We start from the raw sequence: 20,423 nt of genomic DNA on the forward strand, positions 1-20,423 counted from the left end.
AGCTGTTTTTATGACCACACGACACTTCCCAGATTTAATGATAGTCAAGTGTTATCGTGGCATATAATGAAAATGGGAATTGTAGACATAACTCTATAGACACAAGGTTATTCGCCAGATACTTGACCTCATATGTGTAAGCCACTGTTTAGTATCAAATAAAAAGGCTTATGCTACTGCTAAAATAACGCAGTAGTAGCGCAACTCATGATAAGATGTTGCATGGTGCCTACGTGAGTGTGACCATCATGCACTGCTCTTACATATGAGGCCTTATAAGACATATTTTACGTGACATTCAGGTAAATAAATGGTGTTTATAACCATGGATAACAATTTGTCAGTATGAAATAAATAACTTGAATGATCAGAAGGTGGCACTCCGCATGGAAATGTTACCCTGCCATTTGATTTGATATTTGAACTTATTATTTGTTGTTATCAGATTTTTTTAAAGGAATATTGTTCCTTTACGTTCATCTATATGCATAAACACATAACGTCTGTGGTCATACTTGATGTGTGTTAAACACCCATTTACTGTATTTGTCTGAATCAGTATTTTGTGTTGTTTCTGTCAAGCTTTAGAGGCCAAAACAGATATGGAGGGATAGAAGGAAGGGCATTTAATGATGCCCTCTCTGCATGATAAGGAGAGCCACCAGAGTCCCTGGTGTGTGACATGGCCTGGCCCCTGTCATCACAGAGCTCCTGTTGTGGCTGAGAAATATCCTCCTCTACCCCTCCCTCACCCTCACCTACTTTCTCTCATTGCCAGAGAGGGGGTGTAGAGGTGGGGGGCAGTCAGACAGACAGAGTCCAGACAGAGGCCATGTGAGTATGTGTCATATGGAACAGATTTAGTGCTAATGACCCCCACCCACGCACCGACGCATCAGCTCCACCCCAGTGCTACACACACGCACATACTCTGTGCCCACCTTCTGCCACCTATTCCTCCAACCCCCAGCTTTCATTCCTCCATCCTGGCCAGTATCATCCCTTCACGAGCAAAGTGGGTTTGTTCCAGCACCAGTGTCCCATGGCTTCACCCATTCAAGCACAGTTGCGCCCTTCTCACCCACTGCCTTCCCCCTTTCCTTCTGGTCATCCCTTAATGGCGTCTTGGAGTGAAGACAAAATTAGGTCGCAAAAATTAGGACATTAACTTTGTTTGATTTTAATGTCAAGTCTCATTTTTGGAACTGGGAGCATTTAGAAATCAAGCGCTTCCCCAAAAGGGACTGGCATACACCTTCTAGCCTGCTAACCTTCTTCTAATATATTCTATTATATTCTACTGTTAGCTAAAAAAATGAGGGTAGGCCTTGGTTCTGAAGAATTGAAGTGAGCATTTTTTGGGATATGACTAGGAATTTGGACTTAACTTCAGTTCAACTTGAATGATTTAAAACTTCCCTTAAGATCTTTAAAGTTTACTTAAAACATACTCTGACTAGTCTAGAAGCACTCCAGGCTTGAACTGGGGAAGACTCTAGGCTGTCTTTGAACCTGGAAACAGGTGTGTCTTTCTGCAGGTTGGGTGCAGAGGTGGTGGTGTAAGGAGCTGATACTTTGTCAGGTTAGGACGAATGAGAAAATGAGTGAAGTGTCATTGACAGAACCGGGGGCGGGGGGGATTAGAGAAAAGTGGGACTATCTAGGGCAGACAGTGTTGAAAAGATATTTTAAAAAAATGTGAGAAAGTGTCGACAGAAGGTGGATTTCGAGTAAAAGTGCTGCTGTCCCTTTAGATCCAAGCAGCAATCATGCGTCCTGAAAAACATTCTTCACTGAAAGTCTCAGGAGCCCCATTTTCACCATTTTTTACAATGAATAAGATATATTGTTGTACGTAAATTACGATGTGGAGATTGTGTTATGGAGCTTCGACCACTTTGGGTCTTGACCTCAACATCGACCTTCACTCAGCCCATCGGGCCTCTGCACTCCCCCTATCTATGTCACATTGAGTCTGGCATTCTTTCACGTTAGCGCATCGCAGCGCTGCAGATAGGTCTGCCAGACACCTCCTCTTCTCTCCTAGTATCTCTGCAGCACTCACACACACGGTTAATTGGTAACCAGAGTTTATGAGTAGCTGGGAACTCATAGTTTGACGACGCAGTTCGAAGACGCGTGAGATAATATGTCGGCTTTCGGTGAGTTATGATTACACATGTGAATGTTTGAGATGTATGTCTGAGGTATGGTACTGCGTGAAATGTGGGTCTGCATATACGTGTTGTAGTTTGAGGTTCTCTCGAGTTGTGACAGTGCTTCTAGAGAGGGGTGGTAACGGGCTACTTGGGATAATACTAAATATTTGTTTAGTGTTATCATGTGAAGTTCCTTTAAAGCACACGTTTAATTTCCTTCTGCTGAGAAATGCGAACATCTATAACCGCCGCATGTGCAACACATCTTTTTTTTCGTATCATTGAACAGTAACTTAGCGAAGGATTCTCTTTTAGACGGAAGTTATTTTACCCCTTTGCCTCTTCAATCAATATCAATAAAGTGTTCTGGTAATCTATTTTTACCCTCCTTCAACAACTCAGAGATCAATACTCATCTGTCATGGTTTCAACGCTGAATGTTATCACTTGTGCTGGAGATTAGCCTGCTGGAGCATCTTATCCTGACATTTTCTGTTAACCTGAGTTATGTAGGTTAGAATCAAAGATCCCTGTCTGTTGCTTATAGGTTATATTTGTCCAGTGATCACATATCAACTTCAAGTAACAGAGGATGATCCCTTAAATATTACCTAAAATGTGGCCCATTTTCTTTCTTTTTTTGTTTTTATTAAGTTAAGAACTTATGAATTTTCAAATTTTCTTTCGACATATCTGAATATTTCTTCCAAGGAATTCTCTGTCAAACTTTAAAAAGCAAGAAAAAAGCAAGAAAGAAAAAAGAAAGAAAAAAGCATTCTTGTTCGAAGGTGTTCCTCTTATTGTTTTACAATTTATTTTCAATGTGATTTACATAGCGCAAAATCACAACAACTGTTGCCTTAAGGTGCTTTTTATATTGTAAGGCAAAAGCCCAACAGTATTAGAAAGAAATCCTCAACATTCAAACGACCGGTAATGAGCAAGCAAGTGGGAAAGAAAAACTCACTTTTAACAGGAAGAAACCTCCAGCAGAACAAGGATCAGCCCATCGGCTATGACTGGTTGGGGGTGAGGTGAAAGACCAGGGAGCAGAGCGAGGTAGAACACACCGTGATCAGTTCCCTGTTTTGGTCAGCTTTTTTTCTTCTGAGCCTCATGTCTTTAAAGTTGTTAGTTACACAAGGGCTCTTTGCTTTGTTTAAGTATTTTTTGTATCCTTTGTTATAGCGTTTTCCTCTCACTGGTCAGTTAACCTGCCCGGTTAATGGGAGCCTATTACTCTGTCACAGTAGTGAAGACGGTCATCCATATCCCAGACTGACACAGCACCCAACCAGGGCCATCCTTCATCCCATTCTCATCCTTCAAGCCTGACCACTCTCTTCCATCTGTCTGTCAGACCGGGACTTGACCTCTCACCTTTGGAGGCCCGCCCATCTTGTTACCCCTAACCTTCTCTCAATTGTGCCACTGGCCAGCAATGGTTAATGTGTGTGTGTGTGTGTGTGTGTGCATCTGAGATCATTTTTTTTTCTCAAAACTGTTTCTGAAAGCCTCTAAAAAGGTTTTTGTGATATTAAATAGTTCATTTACACTTAGTTGGATGTAGTTGGAGTAGGATTGGGTCACATCATTTTAATATTGAGTATGAGTTTGTTTTTATTTTTAAAAAACAATAGAACATCAATATCATCCGGTAACAGCTTGAATGTGTTATTATTGGTATTTTTTTTTATCTGTAGAAGCACCACTTAACTGTAGTCAGTTTATTTTTCTATAGCTCACAAATGCATTCTTCTGACATGTAGATATCTTGAGAATGGCACTATTATGAGAATCAAATTCAAATCAAACTACTTCAAGCAGTGATTTTGGTTTAATGTTGAGTTTGATGTGGCCCATTTGGACCGGTTCAGCATCCAGCCCAATGTGATGAATGGTTCTAGCTAAGGTAGCATCAGTGCTCCCTTGCCCTTGTTTCTTCACACACACACACACACACACACACACACACACACACACACACACACACACACACACGCACGCACGCACGCACGCACGCACAGCCACTCATTGCCACCAGACCAGCCATGTAATTGATGACAGAGGTCTAACATTTGCAAACCAAATGTGGAAGAGGGAGAAAGAGCAAACTCTACTTCTAACACCTCTTTCTTTCTCTCCTTTTCTATCTCTCTGCCTCCCCACCTCCTCTCACTGTCTATACGCCCACTCTTTCATTAGGCATTTGTCACATTGATATGAAGGGCCAGGGCAGCATTGTGACATGCTCAGAAGGCAGTATAAATATTTGATTAGCTCTAATGGAAATCGTCACAGGGCGCTAATTGCACCACACATTATCTGAGGTGCAGTATCAGCAGCGGACATCCCCTTTGATCCTCCCTCTGTCTGCCCCTCTCCTCTTCCTTTTACCCATCGAAGCCTCTTTATTCCTTTGTTTATGCAGTTTATTTTGGGTCATATGTCATTAAGTGACCTCACCAACCCACCCCTCCTGCCTTCCTGCCTTTTATTGTCACTAGCCTGTCTCGCTGATATCTTTCTTTCAACGCACTGTGACGTCGCAGTCTGCCTCTGCTCTCCTCCTTAACGTATTTGTGTTGTTGTTTCCGTATTTCCTTCTGTGAAGTAGGTGAGGCAAAATAGCGGCAATGGCCGTATGCCCACGGAAATGTATGCACCCACGGGTAACCAGAGGACAGTAAACAGAAGGGAAACTACATAGACGCTTGCTTTCATCTCCAGCCAGTTCAGGACGTAAAACCAGCTATATGGACATGAAATATTACCATGGGAGGGTTATAAAATATAAACGGATATTAATGAAATAAAAATCAATAAATTGCTGGTGCTGGGTATATACTTTCTAAAGATATGATGATTGGATTCATATTTAATACTAATTTTACACAGAAAAAAAATCACAAGTCAGGCTTAATAGCCTGAGAGTAATTTTTTAAAACAAATTGAAAGTCCATATTTTAACCATGTTTTTGTGTAGCTATTCCAGTAAGAATCAACTCAGTTTTTGTTGCACCTGTCACCACTCAGCTCAGTAAATGTGCTCGTTCATTCTGGCTTCAAGCCTCCATTTACTTGTTTACTTCCAGTGTTGCTTTTAATGCGAGCAACTCTGTTTTGTTTTGTTTTTTGGTTTTTTTATGGCTGCTTCTAATGCACACTCATTACAATTTATTTTCTTAACACATCCTTCCTTAACCTTCGTTCTGTTTGTGTTTACTTGTTGTTATTTACGGTGCGTCTCCAGCAAAGATCTGTGACATTGTTTGCTGTCGCTCCCCTTTCTTTCTCTCTTTCTCTCACCCTCCCTCAGACGCTTCCATTTAGCCAAAGACAAAACAAGTTAATTAGATCGGAAGTGCGGGCCCATCAATGGGGAATCAGTATTCAGATCAAGACCTTGTCTGGACACAAACAGCAGGAAGCCAAACAAGACCCCAGTGCTGCTGAATGGGAGGACGGGAGAGGGAAAGAGACACGGAGAGAAACAGAGAGAGTGTGAGAGCCTGTAGTTGGTAGGGTGAATGGGGGCAAAATGCACTGTTTGGCTAATTCTGTTGTATCTCTGGGTTCCCTTTCATATTTGTGTGCCTGAACAACACCTTGTCCTTGTAACACAAAGTTAGTATTGTTTTGTATCATTTTGTATTTGTATTTTTTAACGCTGGTTCTAAATTTGTTTTTTTGTGAAGTTTGGTCTCCTTCTTACCTTGCTCTGTTATTAAGCATTGTGAACTTGACTTGTTTATAAAGTTGGCCACTTCCACCTTACAATTAAGCAAGATGCTAATGCATGCTGCTATTGTTAGGACACTCCGAATAGCATTGAAGGTCAGTAATGTAACTTTTAAACACAACGACAATGACCTGATTCATAGTTTGTAAGCTTTTAGCATTATCCCCCAAAAAACAAACATGGCGATTGCTGTACTCTAAATGTAAGTAGGTGTTCAGTGCAGGATATGTAGCGTGTTGCTATTACACTGCATATAAAGGAACGTATGCATTTTTGTGAAGACATTGTTAGCAAATATGGTAGCACATACAGCAGCAGATATAAAGATGGGGGAGAAGCAGGGAGACGAGCGAGGAGAAGAAAGTGGAAAGGGGAGGGGGTGGGAGGTATAGCTCCCATTATCTCGTGCGGAGGTCCACCTGAGCTAAAGACAGTCATTTGTTCCTGAATCGACCTGTCGACCCCTCCTAATTACCAGCCAATTATTTCCAAATGGACCCGCGTTCACCCCACACCCTGCGCACTTAAAGTGGAGAGGGACAAAACTGCCTGCCTCTGTCTTTTTCATTCTCTCCATGTCTGCCTAACCCTGCCTTTCTTTTACTCCTCTCTCTCTCTTTTTTATTCAGTCAGAAGTATTTTTGCACTTATTGTTGCACTCAGTTGCCTAGCCATATCTCACACACACACACACACACACACACACACACACACACACACACACACGTGGTGGTTGTATGTGTGTTAATTAAGAGTCGTAATTATGGAAGGAAGTGACACTCGACCTGTGTGTATGCATGTGCTGGCGTGTGATGCATGTGCATAGGTATTTGATTTCAAGAAACAGGAAACATTTTGATAAATCCATTTTTTTTGCCACATGCGTGCATGCCTAGAAACACAGCAAAGAAGTGAGATAGAGTACAGGGATGAGAAGCAGTCACCTAAGCACATCATATCTGCATTATGTATTTATATTCTCTCTTCTCTCCGGCACCGGTCAGTCTCAGCCAGCTGATGTGTATCGATGGGTCTGGCATTCAGGAGCCACCCAAAGGAGAAGAAGTCTGTGGCTATGTTCCCAGAATTCTTTGTGGTTGGCCTCCATTGTTCTCAAGCACTTGTATACAGTATTGTCAGACTGATTGTGAGCCTCCGCTTGCGCTCTCTCTCTCACTTCGAGGACAGCTAAAAAGCGAGTCGAGCAGAGGAGGGGGACGGAGGTGAAGTGGATGAGGAGGAAGGGAGCAGTAAGCATTGTGTCCCTCTCTCGCCATTCTCCTGCCTTCCCATCTGTTTCCCTCTCTTCCTTCCTGTTTCTGTGGGATAGTGAACAGATTAGTAATAACACCGCCACCGCTCCTAATAGGGGAAGTCATGGTCGGGAAATATGATGGATAAGTTTGAGATATCATCTGGCTGAGTGGTGCAATAGTTTTGAACTCTGACACCTAGCTGCTTGCTGAATTACTTTGATCACTTTGGTGCAGACTCAATGAGCATGTGTGAAAGTCAGAGTGTACTGTATGATTATAACACCATGCTGATGTGCGTGAGAATGCAGAGTTTGTTTGTTTTTTCACATTTTTACTAACTATATCAAAGTAGTCAGTTTATACGTTAATGCACACACGCCTGACTGCATCTCCATTTACAGTACACGGGATGAACATGTGACACGCATAATTTTCATTCTCTAGTCCTCTCTAGTCCATTACTTGATGTCATTAGCATCCTTTAAACAACTAAAATAAAACGTGACCTATTAGAGGCTTCGGAGAACCATTATTTACTGAAGGTATTGCTTTAGCTTTCATACTTACATGTCTTTGTATCCCTATATAACCTGTTATTTTCCTATGATATAAATCCTATTGAGTACCAGCTTAATAGCCCCACAGGGATCATTTGGCTTCATTTGATCTAAACTAATATGCATATTGAGGAAAGTTCACAGTTACATGGCTTAATGTGTCTGTGTGTGTTCTGCTCATAGTGGGCAGAGACGGAGCTGCGTACCGGCCTCCTGGCTGAGTTTGAAGCTAAGTGGATTAGCATATCTCCCATGTCAGTTCCATTCACTGTGACAGCCTGATGACATGGGACTGTGTGATGGCCGTGACCCACCTGACGTCCAGAGCTCAGGCCTCCCAGCAGGTGGTCTTAGTCTGGTAGTGAGGGAGAAAGCAGGAGTGAAAGATGAAGGAGTTCTCATTCGTTATTAGAGTAGAGATGGACGGCAAACATAACTTCCTGCAAAGCTCTGGGTAATTTCTTGGCTTTTCTATAAGTCTATTAAAGCCTGGTCTTATTTTATCTACATTATATGCCATTTAGTAAATGCAAATACAAATTGATAATAGAAGCATTATGTATAGTTTGCATTGGATAATGCCCTTCCTACAAATTTTAAGGTAGATGACAATGACAAATGACAATATATATATTTGCATGTTGCATGCTCTCTAAGGCTTATATGCAATTATGTGTTTTATACAGTCTTGTAGGATGCACAGCACTACACCACAAGCAATGGCTGATAATATTAAAAGTTTAGTTTAATTAGTTAATTTTTACAGTGGGACAGCTATATTACATCAACTGCTCAACACACCTCACCATTTATAACCTTAGCTGGTTTGCAATGCCCGTCCCTATCTGGGCCTTTAAAATGCACACAAAAAAAAATCAATAAGGTGTACAAACTATATAAGAGGTGCACACATGTATATGTACAATTTGAATTCAGAATTACATACAGTGTAGTTACACTGCATTATGACTTTGACTTTAAACAGGAACCCTTCAGCAGCTCCACACATTCAACTCCATAAGAGCTGATAAGCTTTAACCTTGAGTACATTTGCTTCGCCGTAGTATAAATAACCTACTTTAACTGTTCAATAACAGAACACTAAAGTTAAACATATTCAAGTGCACAGAGACTGAGTGCTGAATTCTGTTGCTCACATCAGCCTTTTGTTTTTTCTGCTGCACCGTCTTCTCTTCATCTTATGTCCCTTGTGTCTCTCACACCTCTTCTTTTCCATATCTTTACATTTCTTCCTTCCCCAAAGACCAAGAGTCTCCCTTGACCCTTGTAGTCATCCTGCGCTCACTCTCATACTTTTCGCCCACCACCTCCATTCCCTTCCTCCTCCTCCTCCCCCACCAGAGTCTCGCGCCGGCCTAGCCAGGCAATGCTAACACGTTTGTCAGGGTGATTAATAGCGTGCTCGATTGTCGTTAATTCACTGGCTAATGACTGGAGGGAGCGAGAAAAAGAGAGGAGCAGGAGCAAGGCTAAAGAGTAATAGACTGATGTATCGGTGTATGCTGCGTCCAGTCTGCCAAACCACACTGACTAACACAGACACACACTCAGCATGCACACACACCCAAGTGCATCCATGTCGGCTAAGAAATCTGTTGGCCATGAATTCCCTCTCTAGATTTTCATCTAACTATGATAATCAGGCAGGTCAGGACATATAGATATTACTGAGGTGGACACAACGCGATATTGACCAAGATCCAGTAAGATTTTATTGAAATCAGTGTAAAAAAGTGTGATTATTATTTCACATTTTACACATTAAAGACAATATAAACCCATCCTAAAATAAAAAGTTAAACTGAATAAAGTGCCCTGCTTCGAAAAAATACATGCACACATACAGACGCACAAGTCAAACCTCTCTTTTCCCTGGTTAATTAGAATAGATGGGTTTGTTCTGAACACTGTCTGCCTTGGTACTCCCCTAGCTGCTGTCTGGCCTCCCGAATGGCCTGCTAAATGAAGCTGCACAAGAAGTGGGTGTAGGGACTCTCTCTCTCTCTCTCTCACACACACACACACTCACACACAGACACACACACACCTAGAGACTCACAAATAGAAACGGAAAAAGAGATCGACAAAGCACAGTGTGAAAGTCTGTTCCTGAAAAGTGGAATCTTTGAAAGCAACCATACGTTCTGTTATTCTGTTGCCTGAAGTGACGTTTTTTGATACATTAAATAAAAACTGAGATAAATTATTTGCCTCTAGATTTGATTGATTTCTCTTACTTCTGTGGATAGTGACTGTGACCTTCCACCGGTAGTGAGGATGTCTTCATAAATCAGACTCACCTTTAGATCTCAGTGAAGCTGTAAAATTAATCCAAGAATTGCTTTCCATGGTGGTGAAAATTTGACTGTGGCGTTTGACATTCAAACTTTGCTTCACCGCCTTGTTTGTGCGGATGTGCTCTGAGTGTTGACGATGACTCTGGTTTGGTCCCACTGTCCTCCAACTGGCTCCTTCGTTCAGTAGCCTCGGAGGATTGGAAATATAAAACATTTAGCAGTTACGCTGATTTATCTTAGCGCCGACTTTGGCGTCCTCTTTAGCAATGCAATGGTCTGATACATTAAAGTAATGAGAATAGTTTTCTTCTGCCTGAATTGTTTGTTATTGATTCTGAGGCTCAGTTTAAAATAGCTGATTTAGGTGGTCTCGGTTATTGTGACATGTAAATGTAAAGGGTTTTGCTTAGTTTTCGCTGTTAAATCATGTGTAGACTATTCACTGTTGTTTGATTCCTTCTTTTCACCTTCTTCTTTTGCACTCAGTATTCTTCCTGTTTTATCCACCTCCTTTCTTCCCCCTTCTCCCTCCTCTCTCCATACCCACCCCCTGGGTGATGTTTGCAACTCAATTTGGCAAATGTAACTCAATATTGATTATTATTAATATTTATCATGTTTGTGAACATGTTTTCCTAGTGCTATTAATCTGCCCTGTTAATAAATGTCTGCAGCAGCCTGGTCCCCAGGGTCCCCTGGGACTACAGGGCCACCACACACACTTATACACGCACACGCAAAAACACACCTGCTCTCAGCTGCAGGAGGTTGCCTGCTGTCTCCTACTTGCCTGGAGGCTTGATCTCAGTGTATACACACACTCACACATGCACTTTATTGGAGGATGGAATGGCTCTGGGCTGCTCAGCACAAATGACACATCAATACATCAGCCATGTTGTATTGATGCTACACACAAACATAAAAATGCACACTCACTCTCTCCATTCTGAGCTGCAGTGACCAAAGTCTTCTAGCCTTATAGTCATAGACAGTAAGTGATGAGACTCAGACAAAGAGACACCAATATTAAAGTAAATGTTCTAAATTCTGCCAAAAAACAAGGTCATTGGGTCAGGATGCGTGGATTTGAACCTTTTAAGAAATGGGAATTAAATTTCAGTTTTGTTCCCACGATATTTTAGTCGTGTTAGCGCTTAAAGAAATAAAAACCACCTACTTTTTTACCACACTTTTCGTCAATGACATAAGCATTGTAAACTGTGGCTTGTAAAAATGCAAACTTAATAATAAAATAATTAAGTCCTATAGTTTGAGTATCTTATTGCTGAGATTGTTGCAAAGCAAACAATCCCAGTATATGTTGCTGTTGGATAAATTCTTTATTATAGTTATTATTGTTATTGCGTAATTATCTGCAGCATTACATGAGCAACCCTGTGGAGGGGAAATGGGCCTTCAGATGGTGCATTGGCCTTTTTCTCTCTTTCTTTTTCTTTCTGTCTTTCTTTCCTTCTTACTTTCCACCTATTCCAAAGTAGCTGTGTTGTAGTTTTAAGTGTTGCTTGGAAATGCTCCCTGGTGCTTTTACAAGGGGAAACAGTGTGGTGTTCTTGCTCGGAGAGGCTTTCTCATATTGTAGATGATTGTGCCCCCAATGCTCGCTCACTAGTTCCACCCACATGGAAATGCACAAACCTTCTCCACTGAATGCCCTCCTTTGGCCGCCTCGTCACATGCTTCCATTTACACGTCATTTTGGATATATGGTACCCCAGTGTCACTGTGGAAAAAATCCCTATTGTACACTTTTCTTTCTTTCTTTCTTTTTTTTTTTACTGCTCACTCTTTCTACCTTTTAATTTGTCCCTGTTTGATTTTTTACAGCTGCATCCCTCCTGTTTTAAATAGGGAAGTGGGGGTGGTGGGTGGCGGTAGTGGTGGTGGTGGGGGACTCTCTTTGTGAAGACAAAATCATCAAAAGCCTTACTAAAAAGGAACAGGTACCAATATTGCTCTGTAGCCCTGTGACGCAGCTAAGTGGGACCACATTGACACAATATAGTGGCACAGGCAGCAGATTACACTTGGCTTTGCACACTGCCCCACATGCACACAGCGCTCCCACATCAAAATGTTTGGTCATTTATTGCTCAACCACCTAACTATTTTTAATATCTGTCATGGTCCACACAGTCTCCCTCTGCCTTGATTTTTTTTAAAAATGTTTTCATTCAGCAGACGATCTTTTCCCCCCATATTTGGAGTCTCTGCTGAATTTTGCATAGTTTTGCCTTTCCCCTGGATATTGTCTTTTCATCAGTGGCTGGCTTTCTTTTTGAATTAAACCAGATCAATTTACGGCCAGCCAAAAGATGCAGTCTCTGTGTGTACTGGAGAAGGCAGTCAGAGAAGTAGGATGTGTGTGCTTTATAATGGCCATCAATGGGACACACACACACACACATTTTTTTCCTCTCTCTTTTAATGTTATCATAGCCACAGCCATGACCTCACCATGCTGCTTATACACCTGGCTCTGAATAATCGGGCTATTTTTGGCATCTGTTCTATCCTGTACTGTGCAGTTCTTTTTCTGTTCAATATGTGTATCCCTTCCTAACAAGAAAAAAATGCACCTTTGAGCAACAGCTTTACAAAGATTTGTAATTTTTTTTTATTTTCACTAAAGGCATGACTGCTTACTCTGCAGGAAATTAGCTGGTCTTTATTATATGCATTAGCTCCTTTCTCAGAATTCGTGTATGCCGTCAGTGTTGTTTCCTCCTGCTCTTCAGACTACATCGATAATACCGCTCAGTCCATATGCCACAAGGCACATGTGTTTGTGTGCGTCCAGGCAGACGGCAGAAAATTACTCCAGATCTCTATCTTTATGCATTTAAGTCTAGAGTGCTCTGATTAAACACAACCACAGAACAATTTGCCTTTTGCAAGGCCCTCCGATTAAACCGCTGATTTTCAGCACCGTGTCAAGTTATTTTGCTATGGCAACGCTGATTACAATGTTATCAGCATTTCATATTTTATTATTTTTATTAAAAAAAAAAAACCTCAGTAGCTTCTTCTAATCTTGAACGGAAAGAACATGTTTTCTTTAATATCTTGTGCTATTGTTGTTTCCTTGTTGTTGCAATAAATAGTTGATGGTGTCAGATGTGTACTTTAGGCTAGTGACTGTAAATGCTATATCGGTGTCATATCTTGTTCTTTCCCTTTGACATGTAGTAATTATGAGATATCATCTTTACCTACAACACCATCTGATCTCTTGCGCATGTGTTTTGAGTACAGTAACAGCTCCTTCAGTTGCAAACAGATGTGTGTTTGTGTGATACCCCGCATCTGTTCATACGTGCCCTAAAATCTTTGTTATTGCAAGCCATGCTACAAAGCAAAGAGCTCCGTTTATGGCATGCATTTACAATTTATCAAATAAATGGGATGCCTTCATGTGGCCTGTGCCTGGCTCTCAGGCAGAGCAGAGTAGTTTTCCACTGGAATAACAGCCGCTGAACAAGCAGCCTATTGTAGCCATGGCCAGCACCGGGACCCCCAAGGTGCGAATTAATGATTGACCCCTGATGTAATCAGGATAAATAGCTCCCCGTAAAAGAGAAAGAGATGGCGTAGGGGAACAGAGAGAGAAAGAACAACATAAGGAGCCAGGGAGAGGAAGGCACTATCTGGCCTGGGTGTTTTTTAAGAAGCCCTTAGGGAGGTGAACCTAACATCTCTTTCTGGGACGTTTGAGACCCAGAACTAACACACAGCTGTTTAAAAGCAGCTCAGTCATCAGTTGCTGGACTCTTTGTCTTTTCCTCTTTGTTTTCTTTCTCACCCTTCGACTTATGAGCCTGCTTTGTTTTCTCATTTGCACTTTCTTTTTTTCATCATCAGTTGAACATGGTATTACAGAATGGCAAAGAACATTCGTCTCTGGTCTCACATGCTTTAAAAAAAATTGTTTTCTTTTTAGGAATTAACAAAGTTACGACTGAAAGTTGAACATGTTTAATATCACACCGTGTGGTTTACTGCACCATGCGTCTCACAAAAGATGTTTTGTTCATTAAGATTAAGAGGAACTTTTATTTTTCTTCCCTTCTCTTTGTTACTCAATTATTTGACGTGGCGATCTGTGCATTTTGTTGTTCATAGGGGCTCTTAAAGCCAAATGGTATTTAATAGATTTTCCGAGGCTGTCTCTCTGCTTGTCAAAATTGCTCTCAATGGGTCAAGTGCCAGTGAGAGTGGGGGAGTGAACAGAAAGAGAGAGAGGGAGAGACGGAGTGAAAAAAAAGTTTAACAGTCTGAAAACACTTTTGATTGTGTGGAAGGAGCAGCAGATAGAGCTGAGTTATAAAACTTTAATTGATCTGTGAAAAGTGGAAGCTACTGCTGGCTCACATGTTCCAATGCTTAATTGCACGCCTGGTCTGAATCCCCACGAAACAGTGATCATTAAAAAACAGGTTTCTTTCCAGTCAAAATCACTGGGATGACGCAAAATCACTAATAAAAGGCTGACTTTTACTGCTTCAGCTTTATGTGATAAGTTACCCAAATGTATGTGGACAAGCTGCAGGTTTGCCAGGCTCTGAAAAGCCCTCGTCACATGCTTCCAAAGTTTCACATTTCGCATTTTAAAGTTGCATGTCTAATTACAAGATAGCAAAAAAAGGTAACCACTGCACATTGTGTGCTTTTCTACACTTTCTGTAACAACAGTTTTGTTATTTGGATTCCCTAACAGCATATTCTGCCTGTATTTCTCTGCCTTTCTGACCTGACATAACACAGAAACAGCATTTTAGAATGAATAAACTCACGGAAATAAAACATCCCAATTGTTAATTGAATTCAACTTGCATCATTTTTTAAATTAAAACCTCTCATTACAAAATAATATACTTCCACACACTAACAAGCACATTTTTAAAATGTCATGTTACAGCTCCAGTTAAAACCTGGGCAGCGACGACAGGCTTGGCAGCAGGCTAGATGGAGGTTAGGAGAGGGGGAAAGCGCTTGATTGGAACCACTCCTGCTGTAATTTTGGGCCTAGTTGGCCTGCTGATTGCCAGTCCCTGTGTTTAGATAGTAAAACTGCAGTGGTACTTTGACTTAAGACACCAGGACTGTCTAGAGAGGGATAACAAAAAGACGTGTATAGGTGTGCTTAAGAAAACAGAGACACAAACAAATAGGTACAGATCTGTTGAGGGCTGGATTGAAAAATGTGCATTTATTTCATATTTGTAAGCTTTCTTCTCCCTTGATGCCATTGGTCCTGATTCAAATTCCAATGTTATGCTATTTACAAAGGAAAATTATTACACATCTTAGCTTTACTAAAAACTTGATATGCCATACTAAAAGGCCTCTACTCAAAAACAGCCTAAGGGAATGATACTCACCAAAAGGCTCTAGTGCATACAAACTTTCATTTTACATAATAAATGCCTGAATTATACAGTATGAAAAACAAAATCATGAAATTTGAAGTTACCAAAACCATACTTGCTGTTCTTGTTTTCACTCATGTCAGAATGGTGGGATCCTGGAGCGCCGGCACAATCATGTTGTCAGGTCTTAGATGTGAAAATAATAATGGGCGACGAGGCCCAACAGGTCAATGATAGATTTAACGAATTATTTGTAAGATGAGTCCTGGCAGGACGTGGTGACCATGATTAAACTGAGAATTATTCCCACGAAGGACTTGGCCACTATCTCTGTGTTTCTGGCTGTTCTCAGATAACCTCTGGAAAATCAGTGAACTAAGCATTTTGTTGCTGAAGCTAGTCAGATGGATAAGTATGACTTTCTGAGGACCACTAAATTTCCTCATTGTGCTGTGTGGTTTGCCGACAATTTAGAGGTTAGGACATTGAAGTGCATTTTGTAACTTAAGGCCAAGAACTCCTTGCATGCGTAGTATGCCACTGGGTTTGGAAATATGATTTACAGTATTTCAATTTCTGTCTTCAATTCCAGGGAAGCTATTCACATAGATTTATGGCTAAAACCAGATTTTCTCTTCCCGTCTATATAGCTGGCATGGAAATCCAGGAGGTTACACATCCTTTGTGACATCTCTGTGTGTGTCTTTGTCTCGTAGATGACAGTGAGCCAGTGGACAGCATGTACGACACAGAGGCTGATCTGCCAGGTTTAGCGGCTGGCAGCGGAGGTGGCGCCGACAGCCCAGAAGACGACGCAGAAGACGGCATCATCAACATGTCCCCCTTGCCCTCACCGACTCCCTCCCATCCAAACAGCAACCACCACCACCTGCTACACTCCCATATCTATGCCTCCCACCACCACCATCTCCACAACAATAGCAGCAGCAGCAATGACCAGGACTTCACCACACCCAAGGAGGGCTCGCCCTATGAGGCACCTGTCTACATTCCTGATGACATTCCCATTCCCAGTGAACTGGAGCTGCGGGAGTCCTCTGTGCCCGGTGCAGGTCTGGGTGTATGGGCAAAGACCCGCATAGGTGCTGGTGAGAGGTTTGGTCTGCACAGCACAAAGCATCATGTGGCCACAGGCAAAGACAGTTCCTTTGGATGGGAGGTAGGAACTATCACAGGTTCTCTGTGCAGTCATTATAGTTGCTGTTCTTTTAATTAGTTTTATTTTATTTCACATAAACTGTGGGTCCCTTTTAATCCGCTACTGGTAACGCAGTACAACACAGTAAGACACGGAGCTAAATAGAAGTGAAGAAAGTAACTAAAGCAATGAGGCACTTTTCAGATTTTACATTTCCTCAAGAGAATCTGTCTCATCACCATAGATGCCCATTCTGTTTCCATCATGTGTAGGATTGGACCTCATCTTTGATTGTCGCATACACTCAAAGTCATACGCACACAATACACTTATCCAGAATTCCGGCAGAGCAACGTAGCAATGTCAAATGGAAAAATCTGGCTGATTAGCGGTGGTATCAGCTTTTCTGGGCGTCGGTCTGAAGCGAGCAGACTCATTTGGTCACGGCATCTGATATGGAAATGGAAGAAGAGTGGCCCAGTGCGGTGGCGGCATATTGAACTATTAATTTTCATTTCAACATGACATTAGAGGATATTGAAGTTGCTTCAGTAAGCTCATTAAGGGAAAAAAGAAACTCCTGGTCTCTGTCTCTCTCCGTCTCTGTCTCGCTTTCTCAAATGCCTAATTAGAGGTGAAATATGCTGGCCTGCTTTTCGTTTCACTGACTCCTTGACTGTTCGTTTTTCAGGAGGACGGTCATTCACGTAGTCTCATATTACATTCATACATAACAAAGGATAGAAGCTTGGACAAGTTAATCATTGGAACATCATTCTGAAAAGGGCAGGATGTGATTGAATTGGACACCAGCAGCTGATGGGCACAGTTAAAAAAAACTTTAACCAACAAGGCAGGGAATTTTTTTGAGAATGTTGCCGTGGTTTCATACTTTATACTATGCAATACATAGTTCAAATGTTAAAACTCATGGCTCATGTTGATAAAATACCGTCAAAAAACCAGTCAAATGAAAATTATGTAGATAAATTAACAAAAAAATCCCATCATAGTTTCAGTCTGAAGAAGTCTTTTTTTCAGCCACGTTTTCTTCTCACCAGTTGTAGGAGCATGCAGATGATTAAAACACTCAGGCACACGCTATGTGGCAGTGTGCCAGGGTGAACATATTCCTTTTTAAACTTTGTATTATGGCCAGCCATTTGGGGTGCAAGAGGCTTCTCTCCAAAAGCTACACACTCCCCACAGCGCTCATGTTTTCTCTCAGTTTTCCCTCCTCCTTCCTTTTTTTCTCCCCGGACACCCGGCTAATGCATATTCATCAGCATAGCTTCAGCTCTTTTGCTTTAGGACGAGGCTGACTTAAGCTCTAAAGAGAAACATCCACACGTCCCCACCAAAGTGCCCTGGCAAAAACACTCGCACCTGGCCTAAAAAAAGGAAGAAACTCAGCAAATTTTACACTCTGTCTACTCCTTTAAAATTCAATTCAATTTTATTTATATAGCACCAAATAACAACAAATGTCGCTTTATACTGTACAGTAGATATGAGGAACATACAGTATATCTCAGCATGTTGAAGGATATTACAAAGATAGTTTTCTGTTCATTTGTCAGTTTCAGTTTCATAAGCCACCCGGAAAGGTATGTATGCGAACACAGCCAAGACTCAGCTGATGCTGGAACGTTTTGGCGTTTTGTGACATTTTCAATATACTCTTTCTAGATCAGTATGCATGTTGCTATTAGCCTGAGGTCAGTTTTATTTCTCTTCAAGGTAAAATCTTTGATCTCTGCCTCCCAACCTGTCAAAAGGGAACAATAATTCCATCTTCTCTTCTTTCTCCTTCTGAATAGCCATTGGAGGACTGACCCTGGCTCAGGGTGTATTATTTTTTAAAGATATCCTGTCTGGGCTGTGGGCTGGAAATCTTCAGAGGCTCTTCTCTCCCAGACTCTTATCACAGATAGTCATAACAGTCAGCCTGTTGATAGTCATCAACAGACTCCCTTAGGAGTCCCATACACCCCATTTCTCCCCCCTTTCACCATCTACTCATCTACTGCCCCTGGTCTTAGACAAATAGACAGCCGAGGGAGTGACAGAACCTTGGCTAAGTACAGAAAGATGTAAGTGGACACGAGAAGACTTGATGCTTTTTGATAGAGGGAAACCGTAAAATGCAAAACCGAAAATGTTTCAAACAACATCAAAAAGAAAGAAGAAAACAGAGTGTTCATTAAAGGTCTGTTGTGTGTTGTAACAGTCCCCTGCCAAAACACAGTGATGTGCTATGAGAGATAATAGGAGAAGTCACCCGAGACCTTTGTGTGTGATAGTATCTAACCAAGACCTCATATGTTAGAACTCAGCAGGTACTGTGACAATTTAGATCAAAAGCTGAATGTAATTATCAGAGTGATTATCTTTGCATAACTGTGCTTCCACTTTATCTAAAAATTAGTAAATTCATGATGTTGGGTGAACCCCAAAGGCACCACCGCTCCTCCCCAAAACAATCTTGGTTTCTTCTTGATGACAGCCTAATTTTAAGTTATAGAATTATGTAAAACTCAAAGGATATTGATTAAACTGTAAGTGAAGCCCTGTCAATCCTAAGAATACAAAATTGCTAAAATTGCAGTCACAAGGTTTTCACCATCAACAGTGATATAATCCATCTGCAGCAGCATTGCTGCATCCAAAACAGCTTAAATACACTGTCTACATTTTTGTGGATTTTTGACTTTATTTTTTATTTGTTCTTTTTTACTAAGACTGGCAATAACTCATCATGTTGGCTTTGTAAGCTCTGTGGTCTACCAGTGAACCCAAACAGCTCAGTCACATGCTCGATGCTTTAGTGCTCTCTGGATCGCTGAGTAAAAGCTTAAGATGGGTGCAGAGAAACACGGAGTAATAGAAAGAGAGAGTGAAAGGTTAGGAACAACAGAAAGAAGAAAGGGAAAGGCAGAGAGGAAGCCTGCTATTGTCTGTCCTGGGGCACTGGGAACTGGAAGAGGTGTTAACTCAGACTCATTTTAGTGAGACGGACAGCTCAATCTAAGAGCTGCTTTGCTGCAGGCCATGGCCATTTTCTTCTGTCTCAGATGCCCTCTCTGGGCCAGCACTGAGTCATCCATTTAAAAACCATTATGCTCCCCCTTTAGCTAAACATGATAGAACGCCAGAGCCCCAGGTCCACCTTATGTGTGTGTGTGTCTCTATCTGGTTGGGTGTGTAGGACTGCTAACCCCTGAGGATAGGAAGGCAAGCAGAGAGAGGCAAGGCCCACAGAGAGTCCAGTGTAGGGATCTAACTGTCAAAGCGACTGCTGCTATTATCTAACTGGTAGATTGGCTTGACTTGTCTATTGATAGAGACATGTCGCCATACAGTAGCTGGAGGTATTGTGTTCTTCACTGATTGGCACTGACTAGACTGTATGATCATACTCCCGTAGGTGCTCAGATGGCAGGAGGCATATGGGCAACACATCTGTGGTTGTTTTTGGCAGCCACGCATGTTAATAAAAAATTTACATTTACTATAGAGCTAGGAAAGCTACTAACAGTGTTTCATATAGAAGTCAAGAGATAAAAGGTTAAAAATGCAACTTGACTTTGGTCTTTAGGGAAAAAAAATACATAAAATCAAATCGCTGTTTGTATTATGAACATTTGTTAAGAAAACAAACCGTGCGACCAAGCCCTTTCAGTGTGATATTAATGGTGTTTGCACATTCTCCTTGCCCTGTGATCACTGGGCGTATCTTTGCACCTCTGAATCATGGCTTTTAAAACTCACCTATTAGGTTTGTCTTTTCTCTCTATCTTTTGTTTCTCCAGATTGTGCTTGCTATCTCACCAAGTTTTTGC

The 20,423-nt window shown here is 41.5% G+C and overlaps 1 protein-coding gene across 3 annotated transcripts in view; it reads left to right on the forward strand.

Moving 5' to 3' along the window:
- Positions 1 to 20,423, forward strand: part of prdm16 (PR domain containing 16) — a 171,944-nt gene that overhangs the window by 41,701 nt on the left and 109,820 nt on the right. For all 3 annotated transcript variants that reach the window (XM_085442775.1, XM_085442776.1, XM_085442777.1), the window contains exon 2: positions 16,139 to 16,602. In XM_085442775.1, the coding sequence (XP_085298901.1) occupies positions 16,139 to 16,602 (464 nt within the window). The remainder of the gene's footprint in view (positions 1 to 16,138; positions 16,603 to 20,423) is intronic.

Source organism: Copadichromis virginalis, linkage group LG20, assembly GCF_057382275.1.
Source record: "Copadichromis virginalis isolate Kocher_CV1m ecotype Utaka linkage group LG20, C_Virginalis_male_GT1.1, whole genome shotgun sequence".
In the NCBI taxonomy this organism is placed as follows: domain Eukaryota; kingdom Metazoa; phylum Chordata; class Actinopteri; order Cichliformes; family Cichlidae; genus Copadichromis; species Copadichromis virginalis.